The sequence below is a fragment of the Dryobates pubescens genome, chromosome 18 (genome assembly GCF_014839835.1).
Source record: "Dryobates pubescens isolate bDryPub1 chromosome 18, bDryPub1.pri, whole genome shotgun sequence".
Lineage (NCBI taxonomy): Eukaryota > Metazoa > Chordata > Aves > Piciformes > Picidae > Dryobates > Dryobates pubescens.
The window spans coordinates 3,348,565-3,374,525 of NC_071629.1; the positions used below are offsets into that span (position 1 = coordinate 3,348,565).

The 25,961-nt window shown below is 49.1% G+C and overlaps 1 protein-coding gene across 1 annotated transcript; it reads right to left on the bottom strand.

Annotated features, from left to right (window-relative positions):
* Positions 1 to 20,551: 20,551 nt before the first annotated feature.
* TENT5D (terminal nucleotidyltransferase 5D) lies at positions 20,552 to 25,018 on the bottom strand. The gene is made up of 2 exons (XM_009896865.2): positions 23,504 to 25,018; positions 20,552 to 21,650 (listed from the first exon to the last, which is right to left on the bottom strand). Exon 1 carries the CDS (start codon positions 24,860 to 24,862, stop codon positions 23,687 to 23,689), a length of 1,176 nt encoding a protein of 391 aa, XP_009895167.1. The 5' UTR covers positions 24,863 to 25,018; the 3' UTR covers positions 20,552 to 21,650; positions 23,504 to 23,686.
* Positions 25,019 to 25,961: the final 943 nt, after the last annotated feature.

Consider the following 25,961-nt stretch of genomic DNA (forward strand, 5'->3'; position numbering starts at 1 on the left):
CAGCTCCAGCCCTTCCCAGCACTCAGTTCTCCTCCTGGCTGATAAATGCTGGAGTCCTACAGAAGGGTCAGAATTTGCATGATTCTTGTTCAGACACAGGTGTTGCCCACTGGAATTGCACTGCCATTTTATTGTTTGATCCCTTTACTGCTTCCAGTGTAAGTATGGCAGGCTGAGGATTGACTCCTGCAAGCCTCTGAGACAAAGCTCTGACAACAGCACTTGTGAATTAAAATCCCCAGGAATATGGTGATGCTTCTCAGCTGCTATAAATACTGCCTGATGGTGCCTGCTCTGTCCAAGAGGATCTGAATTTGCTGAGTGTTGTGAAGAGCTGCAGAAATGCATATTAAAGATTTAGCAGCCAGAGCAGAAGCTTCATTCAGCATAGTCTTCCTCCTGACTTTTCCAGCTGATGGTATGCTGCATGGGCAGGGGAATAGTTGTACTCTCCTTCCAGTACAACAGTGGTTTAAAGCACATCTTGCTGGTGTCATTCAGACTTCCAAAGGAGCAGGGATTCTGGCAGAGGCATCACATTCCCATGGCTGAAATACTCAACATTTGTGCTCACAGAATCACAGGATGCTAGGGATTGGAAGGGACCTCCAGAGATCATCGAGTCCAGCCCCCCTGCACAGCAGGACCACTTAGGGCAGGCCACACAGGAACACATCCAGGTGGGTTCTGAAGACCTCTAGAGGAGGACACTCCACAGCTTCATGCTGAGGTTTGTCTCACTGGCTCAGCAAGATGTTACCTCTCTGGATGTCAGTCCTGCAGCTCACCCCAGATGCTCTGTGACAGGACCATGCACAGCTTGTGGGCCAGCAGCACTGGGCAGCCAGCAGGGATCTCCATCCACGCCTCCCTCATTGAATACAAAATCAAGTAGTCTAAAAATGCTTAAACAGAATTGGAAAAGCAATTAATGCTTTGGGATGGGTGGCCTGGAGATTGCTGCATCCAAAGAAGAGCAATGGAGCTGGTGAAGGGTCTGGAGCACAAGTCCTGTGGGAACTGGGGTTGTTTAATCTGGGGCAAAGGAGGCTCAGGGGAGACCTTCTCACTCACTACAATGCCCTGAAAAGAGGTTGGAGTAAGGTTGGTGTTGGTTTTTCTCGAGGTAACAAGCAACAGCATGAGAAGAAATGGCCTCAAGTTGTGCCAGGGGGGGATTAGGCTGGGCATTAGGAACAATTTCTTCACTGAAAGAGTGGTTAAGCCTGGCAATGGGGTGCTCAGGGCAGTGGTGGAATCACCACCCCTGGAGGGACTGAAAAGGTGTGGAGAAGTGGCACTGAGGGAGATGGTTTAGTGGTGGACTTGGCAGTGCTGGGCTAACAGTTGGACTTGATGATCTTGGAGGCCTTTTCCAGCCTTAATGGTTCTCTGATTCCACATATTGTGGCTTGGCCTCACCCTGGGATGGAGTGGGCACCTTCTCCACCCCATGGCTGATGCCAGGGCTCATGCCTGGCTGCTCAGCCACGCTCCTTCTCTGCCACTCTGCTGTTTTAGATGGTAGGAGAGATGTTCAGCTCTGTTCTGGCTACCTTGGGCATTTCAAAGGTGGTTCTTACGACAGGGGCTGAGTGCAGCAAGTCCTCTTGTACACTGTGTGCAGCACACTGGGTGCCCATTCCAGTGAAATCCCGAGTGCAATTTATTTATGGAAGACTAAGATGCAGCTAGATCTGATTGTAACTTGCCTCAGTTGTGTTTCTTTTTCCCCCTAACAAAGCATGATTGATTTGGAGGGATCCTGCAATCACTTACTCAGGGCACTGCCTCTCTCTGCAGTCGCTTGGACAGTTCTGTGTCTCACTGCACTCACATTTCTCTGGAGGAAAACGAAATCTCCCACACCTCGCAGGATAATTTCTTGTGGGGGTGACTGTGCTCAGTCATTGACTAATGCACTTTGCAAAGCAGAGCATTCTGTTTTTTTCAGGGAGGTTACTTCCCCCCAGGGAGGTATGCAAATGCAGGCTCCCATTTATTCAGATTTCTTAGGAATTATCAGTAGGAAATTAGTTTGTGCTTGTTCCTGAATCATGCCACGAGCTGCTTGTACACTGGCTGCATGTTAAGAGCAGCTATTTATAACACTTATTAAGTTGCCTCACTAAAGGTCAGATAATATAAATGGTGCTGCTGGATTCACACAAGCAGAATTCATTCAGGATTAACACAGCATCCCAGCGTGACAGGGCTTGGAAGGGATCATCCAGTCCAACCCCCCTGCTGAAGCAGGGGCACCCCCAGTGGCTCGGATTGCCATGTCCAGGTGGGGTTGAAGTTTTGCCGGAGAAGGAGACTCCAGCACCGCTCTGGTCACCATGACAACATCATTGCACAGGACAGCAACGGGAGAAGAAAGCTTTTGCAAACCTCTGGAGCTCAAGAGGAATCTGAAGTCATTATCACCTTGGACTTCTCCCGTCTCCGGGGACAGCTGTGAAGGACCAGGGTGACGCATGCCCTGATGTCAGCGCTGAGCCCCGGCGAACCCACCGCCGGAATCCGCCGTCAGAAGGGCGGCTGCCAGCTCCCGGCCGCGCCCCCGCCGTGAATGACAATGAGCAGGGGAAAGGGCTGAGGGGTGTTAGGACCCCAAGTGCTAACGAGCTCCCGGGAGAGCCCGTGCTGCTGCATGCTAATAACGCAGCCCAGGAGTGATTGTGCAACACAAGCAATCGTTGCAAGCTGGAAGGGGGAAGAAAGTTCGCTTCCTCTGCGTGACATCACCTTGCTGCTTATCTTTCTATGCTCTGAGACTAGAGGAGGGGTGACAAGGAAAACGTGGAGGTGCAGGTGACCTGTGGTTTGCAAGGGTTAGTGTCCTGGCTGTTTGGCTATTAGCATCTGAAGTGGCTTCTCTTTGGAGGGTGGTACAAAGCAAACCTTCAACAGGGCATGCTGATGGCTCCAGATGATCTTCTTGCCCAGTCCTACTCTTGTCATTGTGGAGAGCATCCACCCAACTGCACCAGGAATTGTTCAGTGCCATGTGAAATCTCTGCACTGAGGCTTTGATGGTCTAATTCCAGCTTCAGAAAGCTTTCTAACTGGCACCATGGTCACAAGTGCAAGGTCTTTTTGCAGTGGTGTTGAGCATTACTAACAGCTGATTTATAAAGCCTCTTACATGAGTTATTTGTATACCAAGTTCAGGTGGTGTTTTGGAGCCCCTGCAGCTATCCAGGTGGGACCAGCTCAGTTTCAGGGGTGTGATGATGTGATTCAGCGAGACAGATTCCTTCCAAGCTTACCAAGCCAGGGCCATGCCCTCATCCCTGCCACTTTGCTGTCTGAAGGGTGTGCATCTTGCCTGCAAACACTTCATACAGATGAACTTGGGGTATGTGACAGTTTAGCTTCCTGCAAGGAGAAAGAAGCACAGAGCAGAGACACCATGGGAGCAGACAGGTTTAGCAGGACCCCAGATCCCAGCAGAGAGCACTCTGGCCACGGAAGTGGACTCCTTGCCTAGCCCACACCGAAGCATTTCAGCAGCTACTCCAGCACCAGCTGCATTCTTGGGTTCTTTGGAGCAAGCCAAGAAGTGAAGGTTGTTCTCTGCCCTCTGTCATAATGCTCAGCTGGGAAATCCCAAGGAGCAGAACTGATTGGATCTGAAGAGACAAGGTGGCATTAGTAGATATTGCAGACTTTTTGCTGATTCAATCCATGTCAGAAAGTATTTCACAGCCCAGAGCTATCAGCAAAGAAAGTTCTCCATGGCATTCCTATAGGCTCAGTGGATTTTTTCCTTCTGTATGGGCTGTGTCTGTCCAAGGAGCCCACACCTCCTGGAGCCACAGTCACAGGAGCTCCAGACAAGAGCAGTGTGTGTAGAGGAAGGTGATCAAGCCCTTCCTTGCTCAAATTTACTCTTCTTAGCCAGCATGTGAAGCACTTGGGCAGCTTTTCTTCCCCCCACAGAGACTCATGAAAAGCTTTAAAGTTTTAGTGTGGCCCTGACAAATGAGCAGGTGTGTGATGCTCACCAGCAGCACCTCACACCCCTGTTATCTGGATCATCCAGGTAAACACTGTGGTCTGTGCTCAGGTCCTCTCTCCTCAGTAAATTTCCACCCTGATTAACAAATGGCTTTACTTAAAATAGCAAATTCCTTCCTCTGAGCTCCTTCCCATGCTGCCATTGTGCATCTCATCCTTCAGCTCAGCAGGGCAGTGGAGCTGGAAGTTGTATGAGCCCTGCAGAGCTGCTCACACACTCTCAGCATGGTGCTCTCATTCTGCTGGACACCAGGGTCTCTCCAAGAAATAACTAATGGTGAAGGCCCCTGCCAAGGGTTAGGGCTGGGCTGGCCACTAAACAAGTGACAGAAGCCCTCTGTCTTCCCAAAGGGAAGGCAAAGGGAATAAGGGAGACAGGCTGATCCCTACCTGTGTATTTTTCTTTCTCCACCACCTCTGAAGGCCAAAACAGAGCATCTCAAATAACATGTGAAGTCAACAAGGACACATTTATCTGTTACAGCTGCCTGCCTGTCAAGCTGACCTGGTGTGCCACGATGTCCAAGGGATTCAGAAGCTCTCTTGTGCAGCAGTTTCCCTCGAACTCTTATTTGTCATTCAGATGGTTCCCGGCTGCTCGCCTGATGTGCACAGCAAGCTCACATCATTGTTCTGCCTTACCTGTGCCATTTCCAGGAACCCAGCAGAGCTTGTAAAGAAGCCTGAGCAGCATCTGTGATGCTGGTGTTCTGGTGTTACTCCCATTCAGGGTGAATTTGCCTACACCTCTTAGATCATTTCGGGACAAACCTTTTCTATCACCTAATGACTGTAGGTGCTTATTGCTTTTATTCAAGTCCCCTGTCAAGCACTGACTGTACTGGCTTGAGCCCATTGTTCATCAGCCAGTGCTGTAGCTGTGGATGCTCACAGGATTATTCTCCCAGGCTTGGCACTACTTTCTTTGCTCTTATTGAAGGGCCATGGGAAAGATACTGTCCTCAGCTGCAGCCCTGAACGTGTTTCAATAGGTAATGTGCTAGGAGCCTCTCTCCTTTCCAGCCCTAAAAGTAATTCATATGAAGACTTACAATGGATAATTGACTGCAACTAGCAAAGCTCCTCTGATGAGAAACAAGCTGCAAGCTCTAAGTCAATAGCTGATTCTCTGCTTTTCTTTATCTTAGTAAGATGTCTCTCTCAGGAGAGGAGATGATAGCCATGGAGGGAATGAAACTGCTGCTTTACTGCCAAGCCTCGGGCACCTGGCACAGTGGGGCAAACCTTGATCCCAGCAAAGGTGATGTGGGGATATTGTTTCCTCACTAACACCATTTTAGCTGCTCAGTGTACACACCTTGCCTCAAGTCTAGCAAGAGGTTGATGTGAGTCACCGGCGTTAGGTCTCCAGATGGTTCTCCTGTCGCTCTGCTGTTACAGGACAGGTCACATCAGGTTGTGCTTCTCTGGCTCTAGGCTCTATTTTTTCACTTAGGAAATACCTTTTGTTTTGAATTGTATATAAAATCTGAAGCCTCTTGACAGGGAAACCACTCAGGCACTTCCAGCTCGTAGCAGTTCCTCTCCAGCTCGGTCTAAGCTCTCTTTCCTGCTTGCTGCCAGCCTGAACCACAGACAGCTTGGTGGGAAATTTCCAGCCAGGATTTGTCCCCTCCCATGCTGACACCAGGGACCCTCCAGCCAGTTAGCTCTAGTGCCAGCATGGTTATGCAATTCTTTTACATCCCTTCCCCAAGCACAAGGTGAAGCCTGGTGAAGTGCAGCAAGTTGAGTGTTGCTATTTCTGGTTGGTGCTGCTGAGCCTCTGCCCTGCTTGACATGGCACTGCAGCTACCCAGGCCCTCACCAGCAAAAAATACCCATATCATGGCTTTCAGGCAGTGTTTAGCCTAGAAGGGAGACATTCAAGCTCTTAAAGTTTGGATAAGGACTGGAAAGAGTATATTCCTCTGTCCTTCAGAAGAGAGAGATGATGCTTTTGCCAGCAAGCGTCTTCTTTGCCCTCTGCCAACGGAGAAAAGCACCCAAGTCATCCATGCATCACCTATGCTCCACATCTCATGTCCTGAATGTAATTGTCAGGACACCTCCAAGGCCATTAAAACCAGCAGAGCTCCTCCTGCAGCTGAGCAGCAGCAGGCTGGAGTTTGTCTTTCCGTGCATTACTGTCATGTGCCATTAGCATGTACGTGCCAGTCCTCGCCTGACCCTGCAATGGATCAGGACAAGGTTGACAAGATTCCAGTTGCCATCATTTATTTGTAATTTCAGATGCCTTTAAGCAGCAAATTAACCAAATTCTTTGTTGTTCTGACTTAAACAGCAGCCAGCAATCCCTTCTTTCACAGAATTAACCAGGTTGGAAAAGACCTCAGAGATCATTGAGTCCAACCTATCACCCAGCACCATCTGATCAACTCAACCATGGCACCAAGCACCCCATCCAGGCTCTTCCTAAACACCTCCAGTGATGGTGACTCCACCACCTCCCTGGGCAGCACATTCCCATGGCCAATCTCTCTTGCTGGGAAGAATTTCTTCCTAACATCCAGCCTAAACCTCCCCTGTCACAGCTGGAGACTGTGTCCTCTTGTTCTGGTGCTGGTTGCCTGGGAGAAGAGACCAACCCCCACCTGGCTACAACCTCCCTTCAGGTAGTTGTAGAGAGCAATAAGGTCTCCCCTGAGCCTCCTCTTCTCCAGGCTAAGCAACCCCAGCTCCCTCAGCCTCTCCTCCCAGGGCTGTGCTCCAAACCCCTCCCCAGCTTTATTGCCCTTCCTTTGAGTCTGGAAGCATGAAGTTATTTGCTTTGAAAATTCAGGATGTGCTGGGGGTTTTCTTTGCCCCAGGGTGTCTGTGCTTGCTGACTGAGCACCCTAAATATTTACCAACCCAGAAGTGACAAGCTGGGAAGGGCCAGCCTCATGCACTGCCCACAAATCCTTAGGCAATGCAGACAATGGGCTGCTCTGTTGCCATTTAAATATTTATTTAGAGCTATCAGCTCTTTGCCCCATTTCCTGCCATATGAAACACATCCTCCTTGTTAGAGAGTTATGACCAGTGGCAGAGTCTGCAGCCTGTGGTGTTTCCCAGAAGTCAGTACTGCATCCAGTCTTGTTCAACATCTTCATCAACAGCCTGGGTGAAGGGACAGAGTGGACCCTCAGCCAGTTTGCTGATGACACAGAACTGGGAGGTGGGGCTGACAGCATCAGGCTCTGCTGCCAGTCAGTGAGACCTGAGGAGCTGGACAGAGAGGAACCTCATGTAAATCAGCAAGGGTAGGTGCAGGATCCTGCACCTGGGGAGGAATAACCTCCTGCACCAGCACAGGTTAGGGACTGATCTGCTGGAAATCAGCTCCACAGAGAAGGACCTGGGAGTGCTGGTGGACAGCAAGTTCACTATGAGCCAGCAATGTGCCCCTGAGGGAAGGAAGGACAATAGTTTCCTGGTGTGGATTCAGAAGAGTGTGGCCAAGAGGTCAAGGGTGGTTCTCCTGCCCCTCTACTCTGCCCTAGTGAGGACACACTTGGAGTACTGGGTCCAGTTCTGGGCTCCTCAGCTCAAGAGAGACAGGGAACTAATGGAGAGAGTTGAGTGGAGGCTACAAAGATGCTGAGGGTCCTGGAGCATCTCTGTGAGGAGGAAAGGCTGAGAGCCTTGGGGCTGTTTAGCCTGGAGAAGAGTAGCCCCAGAGGGGATCTGATCAATGCTGATCAATATCTAAAGAGTGGGGGCAAGAGGATGGGGCCAGACTCTTTTCAGTGGTGCCCAGTGACAGGACAAGGGGCAACAGGCACAAGCTGGAATCAGGGAGATTCCATCTGAATTCTCTGCTGTGAGGATGCCAGAGCCCTGGCCCAGGCTGCCCAGAGAGGTTGTGGAGTCTCCTTGTCTGCAGAGATTCCAAACCCACCTGGACATTGTGATCCTGGGCAGGCTGCTGTGGGTGACCCTGCTTTAGCAGGGGGGGTTGGATTGGGTGATCTCCAGGGGTCCTTTCCAGCCCCCACCGTGCTGGGCTTCTGTAATGAGGGTTTTGTGCATGGCTTCTTCCCTTTCTGTTGTGATTTGGAGCCAAACCCCACAGCTGGCTGTGAGCTGGGGGGTGTCATTCTGGTTTGCCATTAACAATCCTGTGGTTATGAACTTTGCTCACCAGCTGATGTATCAGGATTCCAACCAGTGTTGCCTTGCTGAGGGAGAACCCACACTCTGCTGCCTTGCTTTAATAGGCCCTTTGGGAAGGCCTCATGGAAAGATGGAAATGGTAATATTCTGTATTTCTTAGCCTTCATTATATTTTAATGGCTGTTTGATGGCTTTCCTGATTGGTTTTGAGTTGAGTTTTTTGATACATTTCCCCCCCTGCCATTTTTTCACACGTCTGGAGGCAGCAGACACACTCTGCAGCCTCTTCCCCTGCTCTCCCCTGGGCTGTTTGTCATTCAGCTCCTCAGAGGCACTGATGGATCGTCTCAGTTCAGGGTTATTAATGACTTGGCAGGGTCCAATTTTGTGTCTCCACAACAAACTCATAACAAACCTTCTGTAAGCAGAGCTCACCACACATGTGTGTTCTTCCTTCACCTCCCCTATCACACATCATCTTTCCTCACACCTTGACAGCAGCTGGCTGTTATTTTTTTTCCCAGCAATGATGCCTGGCTGGCTCCAGGGCAGGTTTGTTCCCATTGCCTGTTGCCTCCAATTTCCACCTAGTGCTTCCTCCTGCTTCTGGGAAATGCACCAGTGGGAGTGCTCACACCACATCTCCTCTTCACCACCACCAAGCCACCAGCTGCTGCCCTTGTGGGTGGTATTTTTACTCCTTGCCACAACCTCCTTCAGCCTTGGCTCTCGAATAGAATAGAATAGAATGGAATGGAATGGAATGGAATAGAATAGACTAGAATAGACTAGACTAGACTAGACTAGAATAAAATAGAATAGAATTAACTAGGTTGAAAAAGACCTTTGAGATCATTGAGTCCAACCTATCACCCAACACCATCTAATCAACTAAACCATGGCACCAAGTGCCTCATCCAGCCTCTTCCTAAACACCTCCAGTGATGGTGACTCCACCACCTCCCTGGGCAGCACATCCCAATGGCCAATCTCTCTGTCTGTAAAGAACTTCCTCCTAACATTCAGCCTAAACTTCCCCTGGCACAGCTTAAGTCTGTGTCCTCTTGTGCTGGTGCTGGCTGCCCCCACCTGGCTACAACCTCCCTTCAGGTAGTTGTAGAGAGCAAGAAGGTCTCCCCTGAGTCTCCTCTCCTCCAGGCTGAGCAACCCCAGCTCCCTCAGCCTCTCCTCCCAGGGCTGTGCTCCAGACCCCTCCCCAGCTTTGTTGCCCTTCTCTGGACACCTTCCAGCAACTCAACATCTTTCTCACCCTCTCAAGTGTTTTGCAATCTGTGGAGACCAACACCTGCTGACTCATGAGGTCAAGTTCTCATTAATTTGCTAGGAAAAAATGTCCTCTGCTCAGTTTGCATGGGGTTGTAAGGTCCTCTTGACTTCTGGAGCTCTTCCTTTGGGGGGTGGGGGAGGGTGGTTGGTTGTTGCAGGTTTTGTTCTTCAAGTTGTGGGAGTTTTGTTTTGCTTTTTATATTCCAGAACCCAACACCCCCAAGCCAGGTATGGCATTTGCAAAGGCTTTCAAATCACACAGTAGCAGAATCCCAGTCCAGAAAAGACCTCAAGGCTCTTGGGCCTGGAGAAAAGCAGGCTGAGAGGGGATGTGGCCACTGCTGATCAATATCTAAGGGATGGGTGTGTGTGAGGATGGGGACAGACTGCTTTCAGTGCTGCCCAGTGACAGGACAAGGGACAATGGGCACAAAATGGAACCCAGCAGGTTCCATTTGAACATGAGGAAGAAACTGACTTGATGTGAGAGTGTTGGAGCCCAGGAGCAGGCTGCCCAGAGAGGTTGTGGAGTCTCCTTGTCTGGAGAGATTCCAAACCCAGCTGGACATTGTGATCCTGGGCAAGCTGCTGTGGGTGACCCTGCTTCAGCAAAGGGATTGGACTAGATTTCTCCAGAGGTGCAGTGGGTTGAAGTTTCCCCCCCAACTTTGCCAGACCAACTCAGTTAGAAGCACATGAAGCTGCCTTTGCAAGCAAAAACTACACTCTACAATGGAATGCAACGAATGTGTACACAATATATAGCATTTACAGTATTATACAGATATTTACAATCAATAAGCAGCCCTTCCAGCTCCTGTCATGCTGGGGTGCTGGGATTCTGTGGTCCTGGCTTCAAGAGCAAGTTGTATGTCAAGACTCATTTTCCCAGCTCAGCCGTGGACTGTAGCCTGGGAATCATAAGAAGCTTGGTAAGTGCCTGGACCTCTGCTCATTACACAGCCATTAACTAAAAATAGGCACTCTGCAGCCTTCATAACCTTCTTTTGGGAAGGAGCAGTAATAGATACTTGTCATGAAAGCAGATTGGCTGCAGCTCAGCTACGTCATGGTCAAACAGTTCTGGTTTATTCATTCTGAGAGGGGGGGAAAAACCCCAAACCCCAAAGCACCGTGGCAGTGGCTGCCTAATGAATACTAACAGAGCCTTTAGAGCTCGTTTACCAAATCCACACAATTAAAGGACAATGAGAGGCATTACTTACCGAGCACATTCGAGCAGCCCTGCAATGAGCTGCTTGTTTGGGGCAATAATTGCCAAATAAAATACATCGATTGCTCTGCCTTCATGAATTCAAGAGCTGTTGGGGTCTGCCTGGTGCTCTTCCTCCTGGCTAATGAAGGGGAGAAAAGGAACGAGCCTCTCCACGTAGGGAAACTCAAAACCTGCCTGAAATGTGAGAAATTAGGGCCCTGGTGACTCAGTGCTTTACTGATGTTCTCTTCCCCCCCCCAGTGTACATGGGCAATGAGGTAAGCAGGATGTGGGGGATTTGGGGATATTTATGAGCAGCTGCTCTTCAGCTGGAGTCTCTTTGTACATAATAGGCACCTGGGGGGATAGTTTGCAGGGGGATTGTGGTGGGCAGCAGAGATGCTTCTCTAACATACCTTTGGATTTACACCACCCTCAGGGCCCCAGATTTACCTTCTGTTTCTTTTAGACCTCAGAGAGGCTTCCAGTAGCTGAAGGGATCCTAGAGGAAGGCTGCAGAGGGACTTTTCCTAAGGGTGTCTAGGGACAGGACAAGGGGGAATGGTGTGAGGCTGAGGGAGAGTAGGGTTAGGCTGGAGCTTAGGAAGAAGTTCTTCAGTATGAGGATGGTGAAACTCTAGAATAGGTTGCCCAGAGAGGCTGTGGATGCCTCCTCCCTGGGCTTGTTGAAAGCCTGGCTGGGTGAGGGCTTGGGCATCACAGTCAGGTCGAGAGGCATCCCTGCCCCCTGCTAAAGCAGGGTCACCCACAGCAGGCTGCTCAGGATTGCAATGTCCAGGTGGGTTTGGAATCTCTCCAGAGAAGGAGACTCCACAACCTCTCTGGGCAGCCTGCTCCAGGGCTCCAGCACCCTCACAGGGAGGAATTTTTCCATTATGTTCTGAAAGGACCTGCTGTGCTCCAGTTTGTGCCCATTGCCCCTTGTTCTGTCACTGGGCACAGCTGAAAAGAGCCTGGCTGCATCCTCTTGACCCCTGCCCTGCAGATATTGATCAGCATTGATCAGATCCCTGCTCAGGCTGCTCATCTCCAGGGTAAACAGCCCCAGGGCTCTCAGCCTTTCCTCCTCACAGAGATGCTCCAGGCTCCCCAGCAGCTTTGTAGCCTCCACTGAACTCTCTCCAGTAGCTCCCTGCCTCTCTTGAACTGGGGAGCCCACAACCCAAACCAGTACTCCAGATGTGACCTAAGTAGCACAGGGGAGAGGTGGAGGAGGAACCTTCCTTGACCTGCTGGTCACACTCTTCTGAGTGCACCCCAGGATACCACTGACATTTTTGGCCACGAGGGCACATTGCTGGCTCACAGTGAACTTGTGATCCATCATCCTCCCCTGTGAAACTGCAAGGCAGCCCTTAGAATGGTGGGAAGTCCTGGGTAAAGGAGGAAAGCTTCCACTTTGCTCTTGGGCTTGTGTGTTTTTGTTTGTTTGGGGTCTTCCCCCCCCCCATGTAATGAATTCTTCTGCTTCAGCAGATACTGAGATGGGAGCCCTGCTGAGCCATGTGAAGTGCTTCAGGTCAGGGTGGCAGTGTGAAGTATTTCAGGGCAGTGTTCACCAAGTTTGACTGAACTCATGACTGATTTCTTGTCCTCCAAAGAGGATTTTTTGCTAATCTAATGCAGAATTCAGATTAGACAACAAAGCTGCTGCAGGGTGAGCAGCAGAAAGCTGCTCCACCTCACCACGGCCCTGCTGCAACTTGTGCACATCCCCACAAGATGCAGCCAGGTCACTCCCATGGCAACTCTGCCAGCCCTGGCCCAGGGAAGGGATCTGCCAGTTGTTAAGTGGCACTGACACTAATGATGTAATTAGCTGTGTTAAAAGTCATGGCTGGTAGCAGCTACTTTGTTTCCAAGGTGACTAAAACACCATAAATAATGATGTCCAGCAGTGTTTCCATAGAGCTGCTGTCCCCAGCAGGAGAGAGGCAGAGGGCCCTTCATGGTCAGTGGGCAGAGGATGGGCAAGTCAAAAGTTCCCTTTCTGCCTCTCAAACTGGCTGCTGAATCTTGCCCTGACAAAGGGAGCAGCTCCACACTGGACTCCTCCTTCTTTGGTTTTCCATAGATAGTTGGTCAAGAATTTGGTCACTAGGAATTCATGAGCAAGAGCTTAAAGCTCAGTCCGTGCCTCCAGCCCTTCCTGACATTGACAGGGAGGAGATGGAGCCTGGTGAAAACCACTGAGTTGTCAAAATGGGGAAGAATGTGTCAGTCCCTTCTCTCAAGTAACAGGGTGAGAGGAAATGGCCTCAAGTTGTGCCACAGGAGGTTTAGGCTGGACAATAGGAACAATTCCTTCCTTGAAAGGGTTGTCAAGCCCTGGAACAGCCCTGCCCAGGGCTGTGGTGGAGCCCCTGCCACTGGAGGTATTGATGTACTGTGTAGATGTGGTGCTGAGGGACATGGTTCAGTGGTGCAGTTGGTAATGCTGGCTGAATGGTTGGACTTGATGATCTTAAAGGTCTCTTCCATGAGTCTATGGTTTTGATCTGCTTCAGCCAAAGGTTTCTGCTGGAGAACCACCTCTTTGGCAGCTTGCTTTGTGGGCACAGGAGCTCAGACATCCAATGTTTAACATCACTGGCAGAAGTTTATCCTTCTCAAGCACTCACCTCTATTTGATGTGACAGGGCTCTCCACAGTATTGTCCCTGCAAAACCTTCAGCCCAGATGTCCACATCAGATGTGTTTTGGCACTCTGCTTGGTATTTCAAGCCACAGGGATATCCCAGCACAAAAGAGGCAGAAAAGGGAGCAAAAGCAGGGAGAGGAAAAGAAAGTGCCAGAAACAGAGTGAGAAGTGAGCAGAAAGTAGCTTTTAATGTCAGGATGTTAAAAGCAGGTTTTAATCAAGACAAATCACTCAGTTTGTTTAAACCTGAAGAAGAAAATCACTTCCCAGTTTTAAATGCTTTCAGGTTTATTATGTTTGATTGTAGCTCTGCTTTACAGCTTCACTTAATAACCTTGTTGAACCCTAGGGGAGACTAACCTTTAGCTAAAACACACTTCTCCCCTAGAATCACAGAAAGCCTTAGATTGGAAGGGACCTCAGAGATCATCTACTCCAACCTCCCCACCATGGGCAGTAAGAACTCACACCTAGACTCAGCTGCTCAAGGTCTCACCCAACCTGGCCTTGAACACCCACAGGGAGAAGGCATCCACAGCCTCCATGGGCAGCCTGTTCCAGAGTCTCAGCACCCTCATATTGAAGAACTTCTTCCCCAGCTCCACTCTAACCCTGCTCTCCCTCAGCTTCAAACCATTCCCTCTTGTCCTGTCCGTTAGGTAAAGTGCCTCTGCAGCCCTCCTGTAGGATCCCTTGAGGTACTGGTAGGCAGCCCTAAGGTCCCCTGGAGTCTTCTCCAGGCTGAACAACCCCAGCTCCCTCTGCCTATGCTCATAGCAGAGCAGCTCCAGCCCTTGGATCATTTTTGTGGCCTCCTCTGGACTCACTCCAGCAGCTCTGTGTCCTTCTCCTGCTGGGGACACCAGAACTGGAGGCAGGATTGGAGATGGGGTCTCAGCAGAGCAGAATCAAGGGGCAGAATCCCCTCTCTTGCCCTGCTGCTCACACTCCTCTGGCTGCAGCCTAGGCTATGATCTGCCTTCTGGGCTGCATGAGTGCACTGTTGGCTCGTGCTGAGCTCACCTTTTTTGTTAGTGTTTGTACCACAAACTGTTTTCTTGCTACGACCTAACTTAGACACCAGGAGAAGAAGATCCCATTTCGGTTCAGAAGAGCACACAAGGATGCACCTGGATGTTCCTCTGCTGTAGTCCCTGTGGAAGCCCTGGGGAGCATGTGCCTGGCTCACACCCAGGGGATGCAACAGCCCCTGACAATCTTGTTTCCTTTAATGAGAGCTGAGAAATTCATTGACTGAATGCATTATTTAATGAAAGTGCTAATCGATGCAATCAATTATTTACAGCTTACTATTAGAGCAGCTGTGCTTGTCCCACCCTCTTCAATCTGACAACTGTGATGCTGTCTCTTGCAGTCATCATTCTGCCTCTCTCAGTTGGGAATGTGACTGAGTGTTTGGGCTGCAGTTGAGAAGTTTCAGCAGCTTCTAAAGAGTTGCAATAACTAAGCACCCACACCCCAGAAGAGGATGGGGAAGTGACCTGCTGGGAAGCAGCACTGTGGAGAAGGACCTGGGAGTGCTAGTGGACAAGTTCCCTAGGAGCCAGAAAAGTGTCCTTGTGGCCAAGAAGGCAAATGGTCTCCTGGGGTGCATTGAGAAAAGTGTGGCCAGCAGGTCGAGGAAGGTTCTCCTCCTCTCTGCTCAGCTCTGGTGAGGTCACATCTGGAGGATCATGTACAGTTCTGGGCTCCCCAGTTCAAAAGAGACAGGGAGCTACTGCAGAAAGCCCAACAGAGACACAGGAAGATGCTGAGGGGCCTGGAGCATCTCCCTGACAGGAAAGGCTGAGAGACCTGGGGCTGGAGAAGAGCAGCCTGAGAGGAGACCTGATCAATACTGGTCAATAGCTAAAGGGCAGGGAGTGAGATGGAGCCTGACACTGTTCAGTGGTGCCCAGTGACAGGACAAGGAGAAATGGACACAAAGTGGGACACAGCAGGTTTCATCTAAGTAGAAGGGAAAACTTCTTTGTTGTGAGGGTGCTGGAGCCCTGGAGCAGGCTGCCCACAAAGGTTGTGGAGTCTCCTTCTCTGCAGAGATTCCAAACCCACCTGGACTTTGTGATCCTGGGCAAGCTGCTGTGGGTGACCCTGCTTTAGCAGGGGTGAGTTGAACTAGAAGATGAGCTGCAGAGTCCCTTCCAGCCCCCACCATACTGGGACTCTGTGAAAAGAGCTCAAAGCCTCCCAGGATGAAGCACAGACATCATCAATGCTTCCAATCACTTCACCAAGGAGAAGGTGAAGGATGAGGCGATCAGGGATTATCTCCAGAGATCCCTTCCAACCATGCTGGGGTTCTGTAATGAGCTGTTTGTACTTTAATACAAGAAGTTTGCAGCTCTTCCTTTTGACTTGCTGGGGTGTGCAAGCCCTTTGAGGCTGGTCATGAATCCAGAGCCTTGAACAGAAAATGTCAGTCCCTGGGAACTGCCAGGGATAAGCAGGCAACACAATAAAAAGAGATAGATTTCAACTGCCATTTTTGCCCTCTAGGCAATGCTATGAGCTACAGTTTCAGCCTTTTGTCTGAAAAAATGTCAGGAGTTGATAAAATGCTGAAGAAATTGGTGGCATAAATGGCAAAGAGGACTGTGGGGTTGCATCAACAGCTTGAGCCGAGGCTTGTCACGCTCCCACCGCCGCCTCTGCTCCATGGAGGAGACTGGATGACAAAGCCAGCCCTGGGCAGCTGCTGAGCAGCCTGAAATGCCACCAGTTGCGTGTGTGCACAAATCCAGGAGCATATGGGCAGCAGCAGGTCCCTGTCTGGTCCAGAAAGCAAAACAGGACAACTGTGAAATAAACTCCCGTCAGCAAAGGCTGAGAATAGCTACAGGAAAATCATAGAATGGGCTGGGTTGGAAGGGATGTCCAGCAAGTCGGACTTGTCAGCAAGTCCAACCCCCTCTGCAGTCAGCAGGGACATCCTCAACTAGATCAGGTTGCCCAGAGCCCTGCCCAGCCTCACTTAGAATAGAGTAGGATGGGATAGGATAGGATAGGATAGGATAGGATAGGATAGGATAGGATAGGATAGGATAGAATTAACCATGTTGGAAAAGACCTTTGAGATCATCAAGTCCAACCTATCACCCAACACCATCTAATCAACTAAACCATGGCACCAAGTGCCTCATCCAGGCTCTTCTTAAACACCCCCAATGATGGTGACTCCACCACCTCCCTGGGCAGCACATTCCAATGGCCAATCTCTCTTTCTGTGAAGAATTTCTTCCTAACACCCAGCCTAAACCTCCCCTGGTGCAGCTTGAGACTGTGTCCTCTGAATATCCCCAACCACCTCCCTGGGCAACCTGTTCCTGTGTTCCACCACCCTCACGGTGCAGAACTTGTTCCTCCCCTCCAATCTAAATCTGCTCTTCTCTAGTTTGAAGCCATTGCCCCTCATCCTATCACTACTGGCCTTTGTAAACAGTCTCCATGAGAGATGAAATGAAATCTAGGGTGGGAAGAAGGGGCTGCCACAGAGGGCAGCACTTGTGAAGAGCAGAGCTGCACCAGGCGGAGGTTTGCTGTGCTGTCTGTGTTCACAGACACCCAGAAGGTAAGGAAATCAGAATAGAAAATGGCATTAACCTGGGTGCTTCCAAACACATGCATGCCCCTGAGCACATATGCACAGGATCTGGATCCAGGTCTCTGGGGGACTTTGTTTCAGTGTTACTTCCTAATCCCTAGCTGAGTGAGCTGCCTTCGAGTGTGTTTATTATGGGCATTGAATCGCTTTCCATGGTAACTAATTGTGATTTCAGAAGCACAGGTTCTGCAATGGTACAAGATGAAATGGAGCTGAATGTGGAAGCAGCTGGTAAGGAGAAAATCACTTGCTTATGAAATAGTATTTAATGATCCAGACTGATGGAGTGAAAAAAAGTGTGTGGGGGGTGTGGGATGGGGCCTAGAAAAGAAAACAGCCTTCCACTCCCTTCATTTACTTCCTCAGGGAAGTGTCTGGTGAATATTTAAGGAAGGGAAACTCCCCTGTGTGGGTTGCCTTCCCATTTCCCCACTTGCTGTTTTATTAGGAGGCAGGCTGTTAAAAACCTGGCTGCTATAAAGGAACAGGAACGCCCAGGAAACGAAATCAGGATGAAATGGTTATTGCTGGCTAAAAAAATAGGAAGGCTTTTCCTGACGTGTGTCCATCCCACTCTGAAAAGCACAGGTGAAAGAGCAATGTTAGGACAAAAAATACAGCCTTGCCCAGGCTGTGGGTCTCGGTGCCCTCCTGCAGCCAGAGCCTGGCATAGCAGCAGGTACCCAAGGGACAGCTGAGTGGAGCCTGCAAAGTGGTAAATCACTGAAAACCATTTGGAGCTAATTTCTGAGTGTCACTAAAGCAGAGAGGAGATTCCCCTGCACTCTGCATTGCCATTCCCTTGCTTGTGTCTTTAGTCTCATCAGGCATTTGATAGCAAAGGGGCTTTGGGGTGCAGCTTCTGTTGCATCCTCCAACTGCCAAGGGTGATCCCAGCTGATCCTGGCTGCTTTTCCTCATTCTCAGCTACAAACCATTCCCCTTAGGAAAAGTCTCTCTTCAGCCTTCCTGTAGGATCCCTTCAGCTATTGGAAGGCAGCTCTAAGGTGCCCCCAAAGCCTTCTCTTCTCCAGGCTGAACAACCCCAGCTCCCTCAGCCTGTCCTTTCATCCCTTGGATCATCTTTGTGACCTCCTCTGGACTCACTCCAACAGCTCTGTGTCCTTCTTACGACAGGGACACCAGACCTGGATGCAGTATTTGAGGTGGGCTTTCAGCAGAGCAGAATCAAGGGGCAGAATCCCTTCTTTTGCCCTGCTGCCCACATTCCTCTTGATGCAGCCCAGGAGTCCATAGTGCAGCCAAAGTCCAAAGCTCAGGCCATGAAACAGACTACCAAAACCCCATCTCAACCCCAACCCCCCAGAAAATGAAGTAAGCAAGGGAAAACCTAACTGTGGTGACCATGGCTGTGTCACCCAGCTGTAAGCTCAGGTCTTAGGAGTTTCTCTGACCTTGGTCCAACCTGTGAGGCATTGGCTGCATTCACAGGCAACAGAAACCCTGCAGCCTGGATAAAAAAGGGTATCAGATTTATGGCAGTGTGCATTCAGCAAGGGGGTTTTTAGGCATATGGAAAGTCAAATAATTTGTCAGGTTAAGTATGAATTTTATTGAGCCAGCAGACAGTCACGGGTTTGTTCATAGAAATCTATTCCCAGGCACTTAGAACGTGGCTGTTGGACACAAGCCCCTTTGAAAACTAGCACAGAACCATTCAAATGCACCAAAGATATTCAAGATGCTCAGCCAGGTCATTCTGTGACCTCCAGTGCAGGCCTGACAGCCGACCCATGGTAACTCTGAGTTCTGGTTTATTGACCTAACAAGCTGTCACCCAGGCTTCAGCACTCAGTTAGAAACCCCGGGTTGGCTGCTGGAAGAAGGCTGCATGCTCAGCCTGATGTCCAACCAGACCAATGAAAGCAGTCCAAGCAGACCATCCATTAAACAAGAAAGTCCTTTTAATGATTGCTCCCCCAAATACCCAAAGGCACTAGTCAACACCGTGGACTAATGGCCTACAAATTTCTGTGATGAATACACATTTTCAGCATTACAATAGGTTTGTTGTGTTGTTTGTTTGTTTGTTTTTTACCAACAGCTTCCAATGGCACATGAAGTGAAATACTTCTCTCCCCCACCACAGCTTTGCCCTGGATACCCTTCCATGTTTTTAGCCTGACAGAAAAAAACAGAGCAAACAAAAACGGAGCGGTAAGGACCGTGCTGAGCTGCCAAACTCTCGGCTGTCCTCTCTCCAGGTAGCTCTGCAAACCACACAGGATCCACCCCTGTGGAACTCCAAATTCACATTGATGTAGGTCCTCTAATATCAAACCACACAGCCAGAGACTCAAAGTGGCGTGGTGGTGGATCAGGGCTGTTACGGATCTGCAGGCTCGGCCTAACGTGAGCAGCACCTCGACTGAGGACAGCTGGGCACTTCTTTTACCCTCTGCAAAACCCTTTGTGATGCATCCAGTGTAAAGCTCACAGATGACATTTTAAAGGAACCACCATAAAGTAAATGCTTCAAACGGACCTTTTACAACATAACACAAAATTCCAATGACATTTGGTTAGGAAAGCACTTAGAATTTCAACACTTAGGTCCTGACAACATTAGGTTACTGCGAGCTGTAAACCTTAGGTTGCACGTGATTACATAAACCCAGCATTACAGTTTCCAGGTGTCATAGTTACTCAACAGATTGGAACAGCAAGATAGAACTGTGATGTAAACATGAAGCTCAGAAGACCAGGACTGAGAATACCCTCTCAGTTCTTGGTAGATTTATATCTGCACACAATGAAGTCAGCGGCAGCTGCGGAAGAGGTTACAGCATTTCACCTCACGCGTCGATGTCGGTGCTTAGCAAGCAGCATCTACACAACACCATCCCCTGTTTAATGTTAGCTTACAGACTCACTACTGCCTTGGAAAAAAAAACCTCCCCAGGTCAATTACTGCTGCCAGGTATCAAAACATTCGAAAGGAAATCCTTAAACCCATCTGGTTTTGTTAGTTGCCCACACGTGTGAGTGTAGGTAGGTGAGAACTTGTAGAGGACCTCATTCAACCTCACTTCACCTTCAGAATGGAACTACCTCTAGGTAAGAAATACAAGACCCTTTTCCAATGAATGTAAAGGGTTTGTTTATACCTGAGACATTTTTGCATATTGATGTCTTTGCACCCCTACCTCCAGGTACTCACCTAAGCCCCTTACTCTTTTCCAGGGGCTCACACAAAAGCCCACTAGAGTTTGGTGGATTCTTCCCACTAACTCCATGGACTTTGGTTGAGTCCCTCCTTATCTAACCTGGATGCATAACTAGAGGCATAACAAAGTTAACATATATACTGGCATATGCTTTGAGGGTGCCACAGCCCTGGAGCAGGCTGCCCAGGGAGGTTGTGGAGCCTCCTTCTTTGGAGAGATTCCAAAACCACCTGGACACCATCCTAGGCAGCCTGCTGTGGGTGACCCTGCTTTAGCAGGAGGGTTGGACTAGGTGATCTCCAGAGGTCTCTTTCAATGCCCACCATGCTGGGATTCTGGGATTGAAACAGAATTAGAATCACAGAATCTATCTGGTTGGAAGAGACCTTCAAGATCATCCAGTCCACCCTTTGACACAGCGCTGAAGGGTCAATACCAAACCATGCCCCTAAGCACCAGGTCCACACGAGGCGTGAACACCTCCAGGGTTGGTGACTCCAGCACTGCCCTGGGCAGACCATTCCAATGCTTGAGAACCCTTTCAGTGAAGACATATCTCCTAATAAACAGTTGCTGTACAAGCAGAGGAGCTGGTCTACATAAATCCAGGGCTAATTTGCCATTCCTGGTGCTTTTCACAATGTCTGATTCAAGAAAGAGTTAGAGTCCTTTGTGCAGGGTGATATATTTGTCTATTTGGCTAAAACCCAACTTTTTGAAGTATTTCTCCAGGTAACAGACCACTGGCTGCACATGACATGTGGGAAATGCTCCTTCTTGGCTGATCTGTTCCCCGGTTCTTGAGTGATCAACCCATTTCTCCCCCCAGCAAGCCAGGAAACCATGAGTGGAGGAAGAACAAGTTGAAGTGGCTACATACATTAAGGTCAGTTCAGCTGGACTGAGATTTTCAAACAAATTGAGGGCATTTAGGAGCCCAGCTGCTCCTGAAACTCAAGGCATGTGGTTGCCTCACTCCCTCAGATTCATCAGACAGTGCTGGCTGTGCCCAGTCCAGCTTTTGGCTCTCCAGCTGAGTGCTGAAGCACGAGCGATAGCAGAGACACCACCTACATAAGGCTCTTACAGAATTTCACAGTGCTACTGAATTTGTCAAACACCAAACCCAATTTAAAAGACCCTTTTGTAGTCTAAACAGCTCAGTTAAAAATAAAACCCCAACAGGTCTCACTCTGTTTTGCTTCTGACAGGGGGAAACTCCCCAGCAGTGACACATGCAAGTGGAGTGTTAGCACATCTGATAACAGAGCAAGGAGAAATAAGTTCTATTAAATACACTTCAGCCAATGGGTAGATCCTAGTGGAAGAGAACTCAAATGTGCTTTAAGACATGGGAAAAACCAGCAGAAATTATAGTACTGTAATCCTGAAAGACATCACAAAAGAGATCAGCTTCCAAGTAGATTTGTGTACCCTGCTTATGTTCCAGAAACATTGCTTTTTTGCACTGTATTTCACAGGAAAGAGTTGACTTCAGTGATGATGGTCAGCAAAGTTGTCTTTGTTCTCCTGTACAGACACATAATGGGAAACAAGAGCTACATTTCAGTGGCAAACAGGACTTGATAGACCTCACAAACTCGAGAAGTGGGTGATGTAAAAGTGATATGCAGCACACTTCAGAGTAAAACAAATCCAAAGCTCTTTCTTGAGCAGAAAACATTTCTAAGACCTGACCCCTGCAGTAAACATAAGATGCAGTCCATGTTTTCAAACACAGGAAGGATGAGGACACACAGTGATGTACCCACAAGGAACTCAAAGGATGACACAGTGACATGGTAAGCATCAGATATAGGAAACTCTATTCTTGCACCTCCAGTTGGCTGCTCCAGTTTGACAACTGCTCCCATTCCACATCTCCTTCCTGTGCTGTTCCTTCTCACACAGCAGTCAGCAGCTAAACTGGAGGAGTTTTGGTGAGAACACCTTAGCTCCCTCTCTCCCAGACCTGCCTCTCCTGAGGCAGATGATGCACACCTCCGACCTTCAGTGCTTGCTGGAGTCCTAAAGGGGCTGCCTGTCCCTCTGCCTAACTCAGGAGCTCTCTGGCTCAACCTTCCTGGTGCAACTGGCACAGCGAGGCACTTATGTGACATGTTTAAAACTGATCTTTGGTAAACACTCACACACACAGCAACTTGGAACTAAGGTTTTACTTCCTGATCAGCAGAGAAATCCTCATTTGCTACTAGTAGTCATTGAATCACACACTGGACATTGCAAGTATAAAACAATTTTTCACTGCCACTGCCAAAGGTTTGTTTCCATTCACCTACAAATGATGCAGTCCTGGGCTTATTTTGTCTTATTTTTTTTTGCCTTTTTGCCTTTTTTTAAACCTTCCTTTTTTTTAATTAAAAATATTGTCCCTTTTTTCTCTCTTTTTTTTTTTTAATTATTTTTTTTCTCCTTGACTCCTCTTAAACCTTAAAGCATCTTTGATCAATAACGAGTTGGCAATAGAAAGCCAGCCCTATGTCCTCACTTCCACCTTCCACCTCATTCTGTGGCCTTCAAGTCCAACTTAATCAGAGGAGTTGTATCTTTCACAACTCCCATTGTCTGTGAGGCAGAGCTGGGGGTCCAGCGCTGCCCAACTCGCACAGCCACACCTCTCACTTGGAGTGGAAGTTCTGGATGTACAGAAATGCTGAGCCTGCTCTTGGTGGGGATGTTTCCTGCTACCCATTACTGCACAGTGCTCTGGTGAGGAGAGGGACCTCATGTTTCTACTTGTGCCTGAAGAGCGATCATAGAATCAATAAGGTTGGAAAAGACCTCAAAGATCATCGAGTCCAACCTGTCACCCAGCACCTCCTGACTACTAAACCATGGCACCAAGTGCCACGTCCAATCCCCTCTTGAACACCTCCAGGGACGGTGACTCCACCACCTCCCTGGGCAGCACATTCCAATGGCTAACAACTCTCTCTGTGAAGAACTTTCTCCTCACCTCCAGCCTAAACTTCCCCTGGCGCAGCTTGAGACTGTCAAGCCAGAGCTCAAACCACCAAGAGGCAAGCCATCAACACTGATTTCCCCAAAGTGCTGCAAATAAATGTGGCTGGAACCACGCTGATGGGTGATCTGCTTTAGTGTAGCCAGCATGCTATCACTTCTAGAACCAGGCATCTCTACTGAGAGGTATTTTATGAGCTTAATTTTTGCCTTTGAGTTTTACCTTAAGAACTTGTTTAGAGCCCAGAACTTAGTGCATTTCATTTTACAGAATTAGAATCATTTACATCCTTCTCTTTTTTTCATTGAAAACACACACACACACACACACACACACAAAATAGAGGCCAAACACACACAGGAGAATAAATACTTGGGTGAATTACAGCTGCTTCACTTACTCTACGATCTGCTTAACGGTGCTTTAGACATTGAGCAACCAAAGAACTTTGGCAACTTGCACAAAAAGAAGAAGAGAGGCGTCCTTAAATCAAAAGTGATGCTAGAACTTGCTTTAATGGGGCCTTTATTACGGAGAGAACTGGAAAGAGAGGAGTCTAAGTGCTGAGGAGATTCTGGTGGCCCTAAACCATGCCGCTTGGCACTTGTATGTGAAACGGGTAGGGCTGGTAGAGGACGGGCGGCTGTCCGTGAGCGATGTAGTAACTGCTGAAGTTTCTGTCGCTCATGTAGGGAGCAGGCTGGTAATAGCAGGTGACGTTGGCCGCGTTGGGGATGATGTTTTGCTCCCCCAGTACTTTCAGGGCCAGGATTGTGATCATGTTGAGAGTCTGCCTGCGCTCGTGCCCCATGAGGCAGACGGTGCTCTCGTTCACCACGCGGCGCAGGGTCATCAGGTAGTCGTACTTGCTCTTCTCCTCGCCGATGAAGTGGTTGCGCAGGTAGGACTCGATTTTCCTCTGCTGCTCGGCAACATCTGGAAAATCGATGAAGAACCTGGAGCACATGTAGCGCTCCAGAGATTTAATTTCAGCCGGATCCGCCGGCTTAAAGTCACGCACCAGGAGGTTGCTGTACTTCAGGAGGCCGCCGCCTCTGATCTCCTCTGGGTTCCTGGTGGAAATCAGTTTGTATTTCAAGTGGTCCATCGCTTCGTCGAAGTCTCCGTACATGCTCTCCGCGATGACAGTGGGGTGAGAGTCTTCTGCCAGCTTGCAGTCTGTGGCTCTGTAAACACCCAGTATGGAGTCCAGAACGATCTGGAAGGAGTCCACGCTGAACTCAAACTGCCGCCTGAGCGAGTTGACGAACTTCAGCTCCACGTTCTTGCCGCTGTTGTTGGACAGCGAGATGAGGCTCCAGCGATCGTGGTCGGTGGAGACTTTCACCATCTTCTGCACGTAGGCATCTTTCATGGTCTGAGCCGTGATCTTCTCCTTGTTGACACACTTGGGCAAGAAGTCCAAGAGGCAATGAAGGACTGCTTCCTTGACAACCTGGAACTCGAGCTCGCTGGGAAGCTCCACCCCAAAAATGATGTCGAGGTCCTTGTAGCTGGTTCCGTTCTGCTCCACCAGGATGTGGCTGGCCGTGGAGCCGTTGAGGCGCACGTCTCGCACGCTGATCTGCTTCGCAATGAGCTGCTCCTTCACCAGGTGGATGATCTCCTTCGGCTTCACGTCCAGCGTCGGAAAATTGCCTCTCCCGTGAATAGGGATGGCCTCAGCTAAAACTTGGTCCAGGATTTTAATCTGATCCCAGGTGAGACTGCTGAATCTGTGGTCTAAGTCCTCAGTCATGGTGGAGTTGGTTGGCTAACTAGGGAGAAAGGGAAATTAAGAGGCAGGAATTAGAAGCTGCTCTTCTGCAAGAGAGGCTGGCATTTTGCCCTGTCATAACCAATGTGTGCCTTCCTTCCCTGGTGCAGTGACAAGGCAGTTCCTGTTACAGAGACACAACCCCAGCTAACTGTCTGAGTCAACCACTGCACTTGTCACAGGCTTTTAATTGAATTTTAATGTACTGGGGTTTGAAACCTGCTGAGGAGCCATTGTGTTATTGTATAATCCATGACTCAAAGCAAAGGCAGTAAACCATATAGACTTCATTTAAAACTATTCAAAGGTTAATAGCATTAAGTACTCAGTGATTATAATGAAACTCTAAATAAATTTCATTGTGATGAGCTAAAATGAGCAAATTTGTTCTGTCCTGCCTAGAAATCTCTCTTTATCTTCAGTGACTTGCACCATTAAAACTACTGAAAGACCAGGGAGGTTTGTTAAAAAGGTGGGATGATGCAACATTCTCATTGTTTCACAGAATCACAGAAGTCCAGCATGGTGAAGGGTTGGAAGAGACCTCTGGAGATCATCTAATCCAACCCCCCTGTCAAAGCAGAGTCGCCCAGAGCAGCTTGCCCAGGACTGCAAGGTCCAGGTGGGTTTGAGAAACAGACTCCACAACCTCTCTGGGCAGCCTGGTTCAGCGCTCTGGCACCCTCACAAGAAATAAGTTTTGCCTCATGTTCAGATGGAACCTCCTGGGGTCCAGTTTTGCCTGTTGCCTCTTGTCCTAACACTGCGTGCCACCGAAAAGTCTGGCCCTATCCTCTTGACTCCCAGTAGGAACAGTTCAGAGGGCTACAATTCTTCAAGAATCCATGGGCATCATCCCATGCTGTGTCCCCTTCTGCCTGCTTGGTTCTCTGAGGCTAGCCAATGCTTAGATGGTTCATCAGGAAGGTTTATTGCTCAATCCTACCACATCAATTTTCCTAAATCCCAAGATAACTCACAGGCAGATATTGTGATTTACTGAGGACTTTCTGATTAACCCCAGGGCTTGGCTGCTGTGCCTCAGAGTGCTGCTTCTGAAGGTGTGTTTGCTGCTCCGCCA

Bases quoted from the DNA above. Each gene is read 5' to 3' on its own strand.
- TENT5D (XM_009896865.2), bottom strand. From the start codon at position 24,862: ATGACTGAGGACTTAGACCACAGATTCAGCAGTCTCACCTGGGATCAG.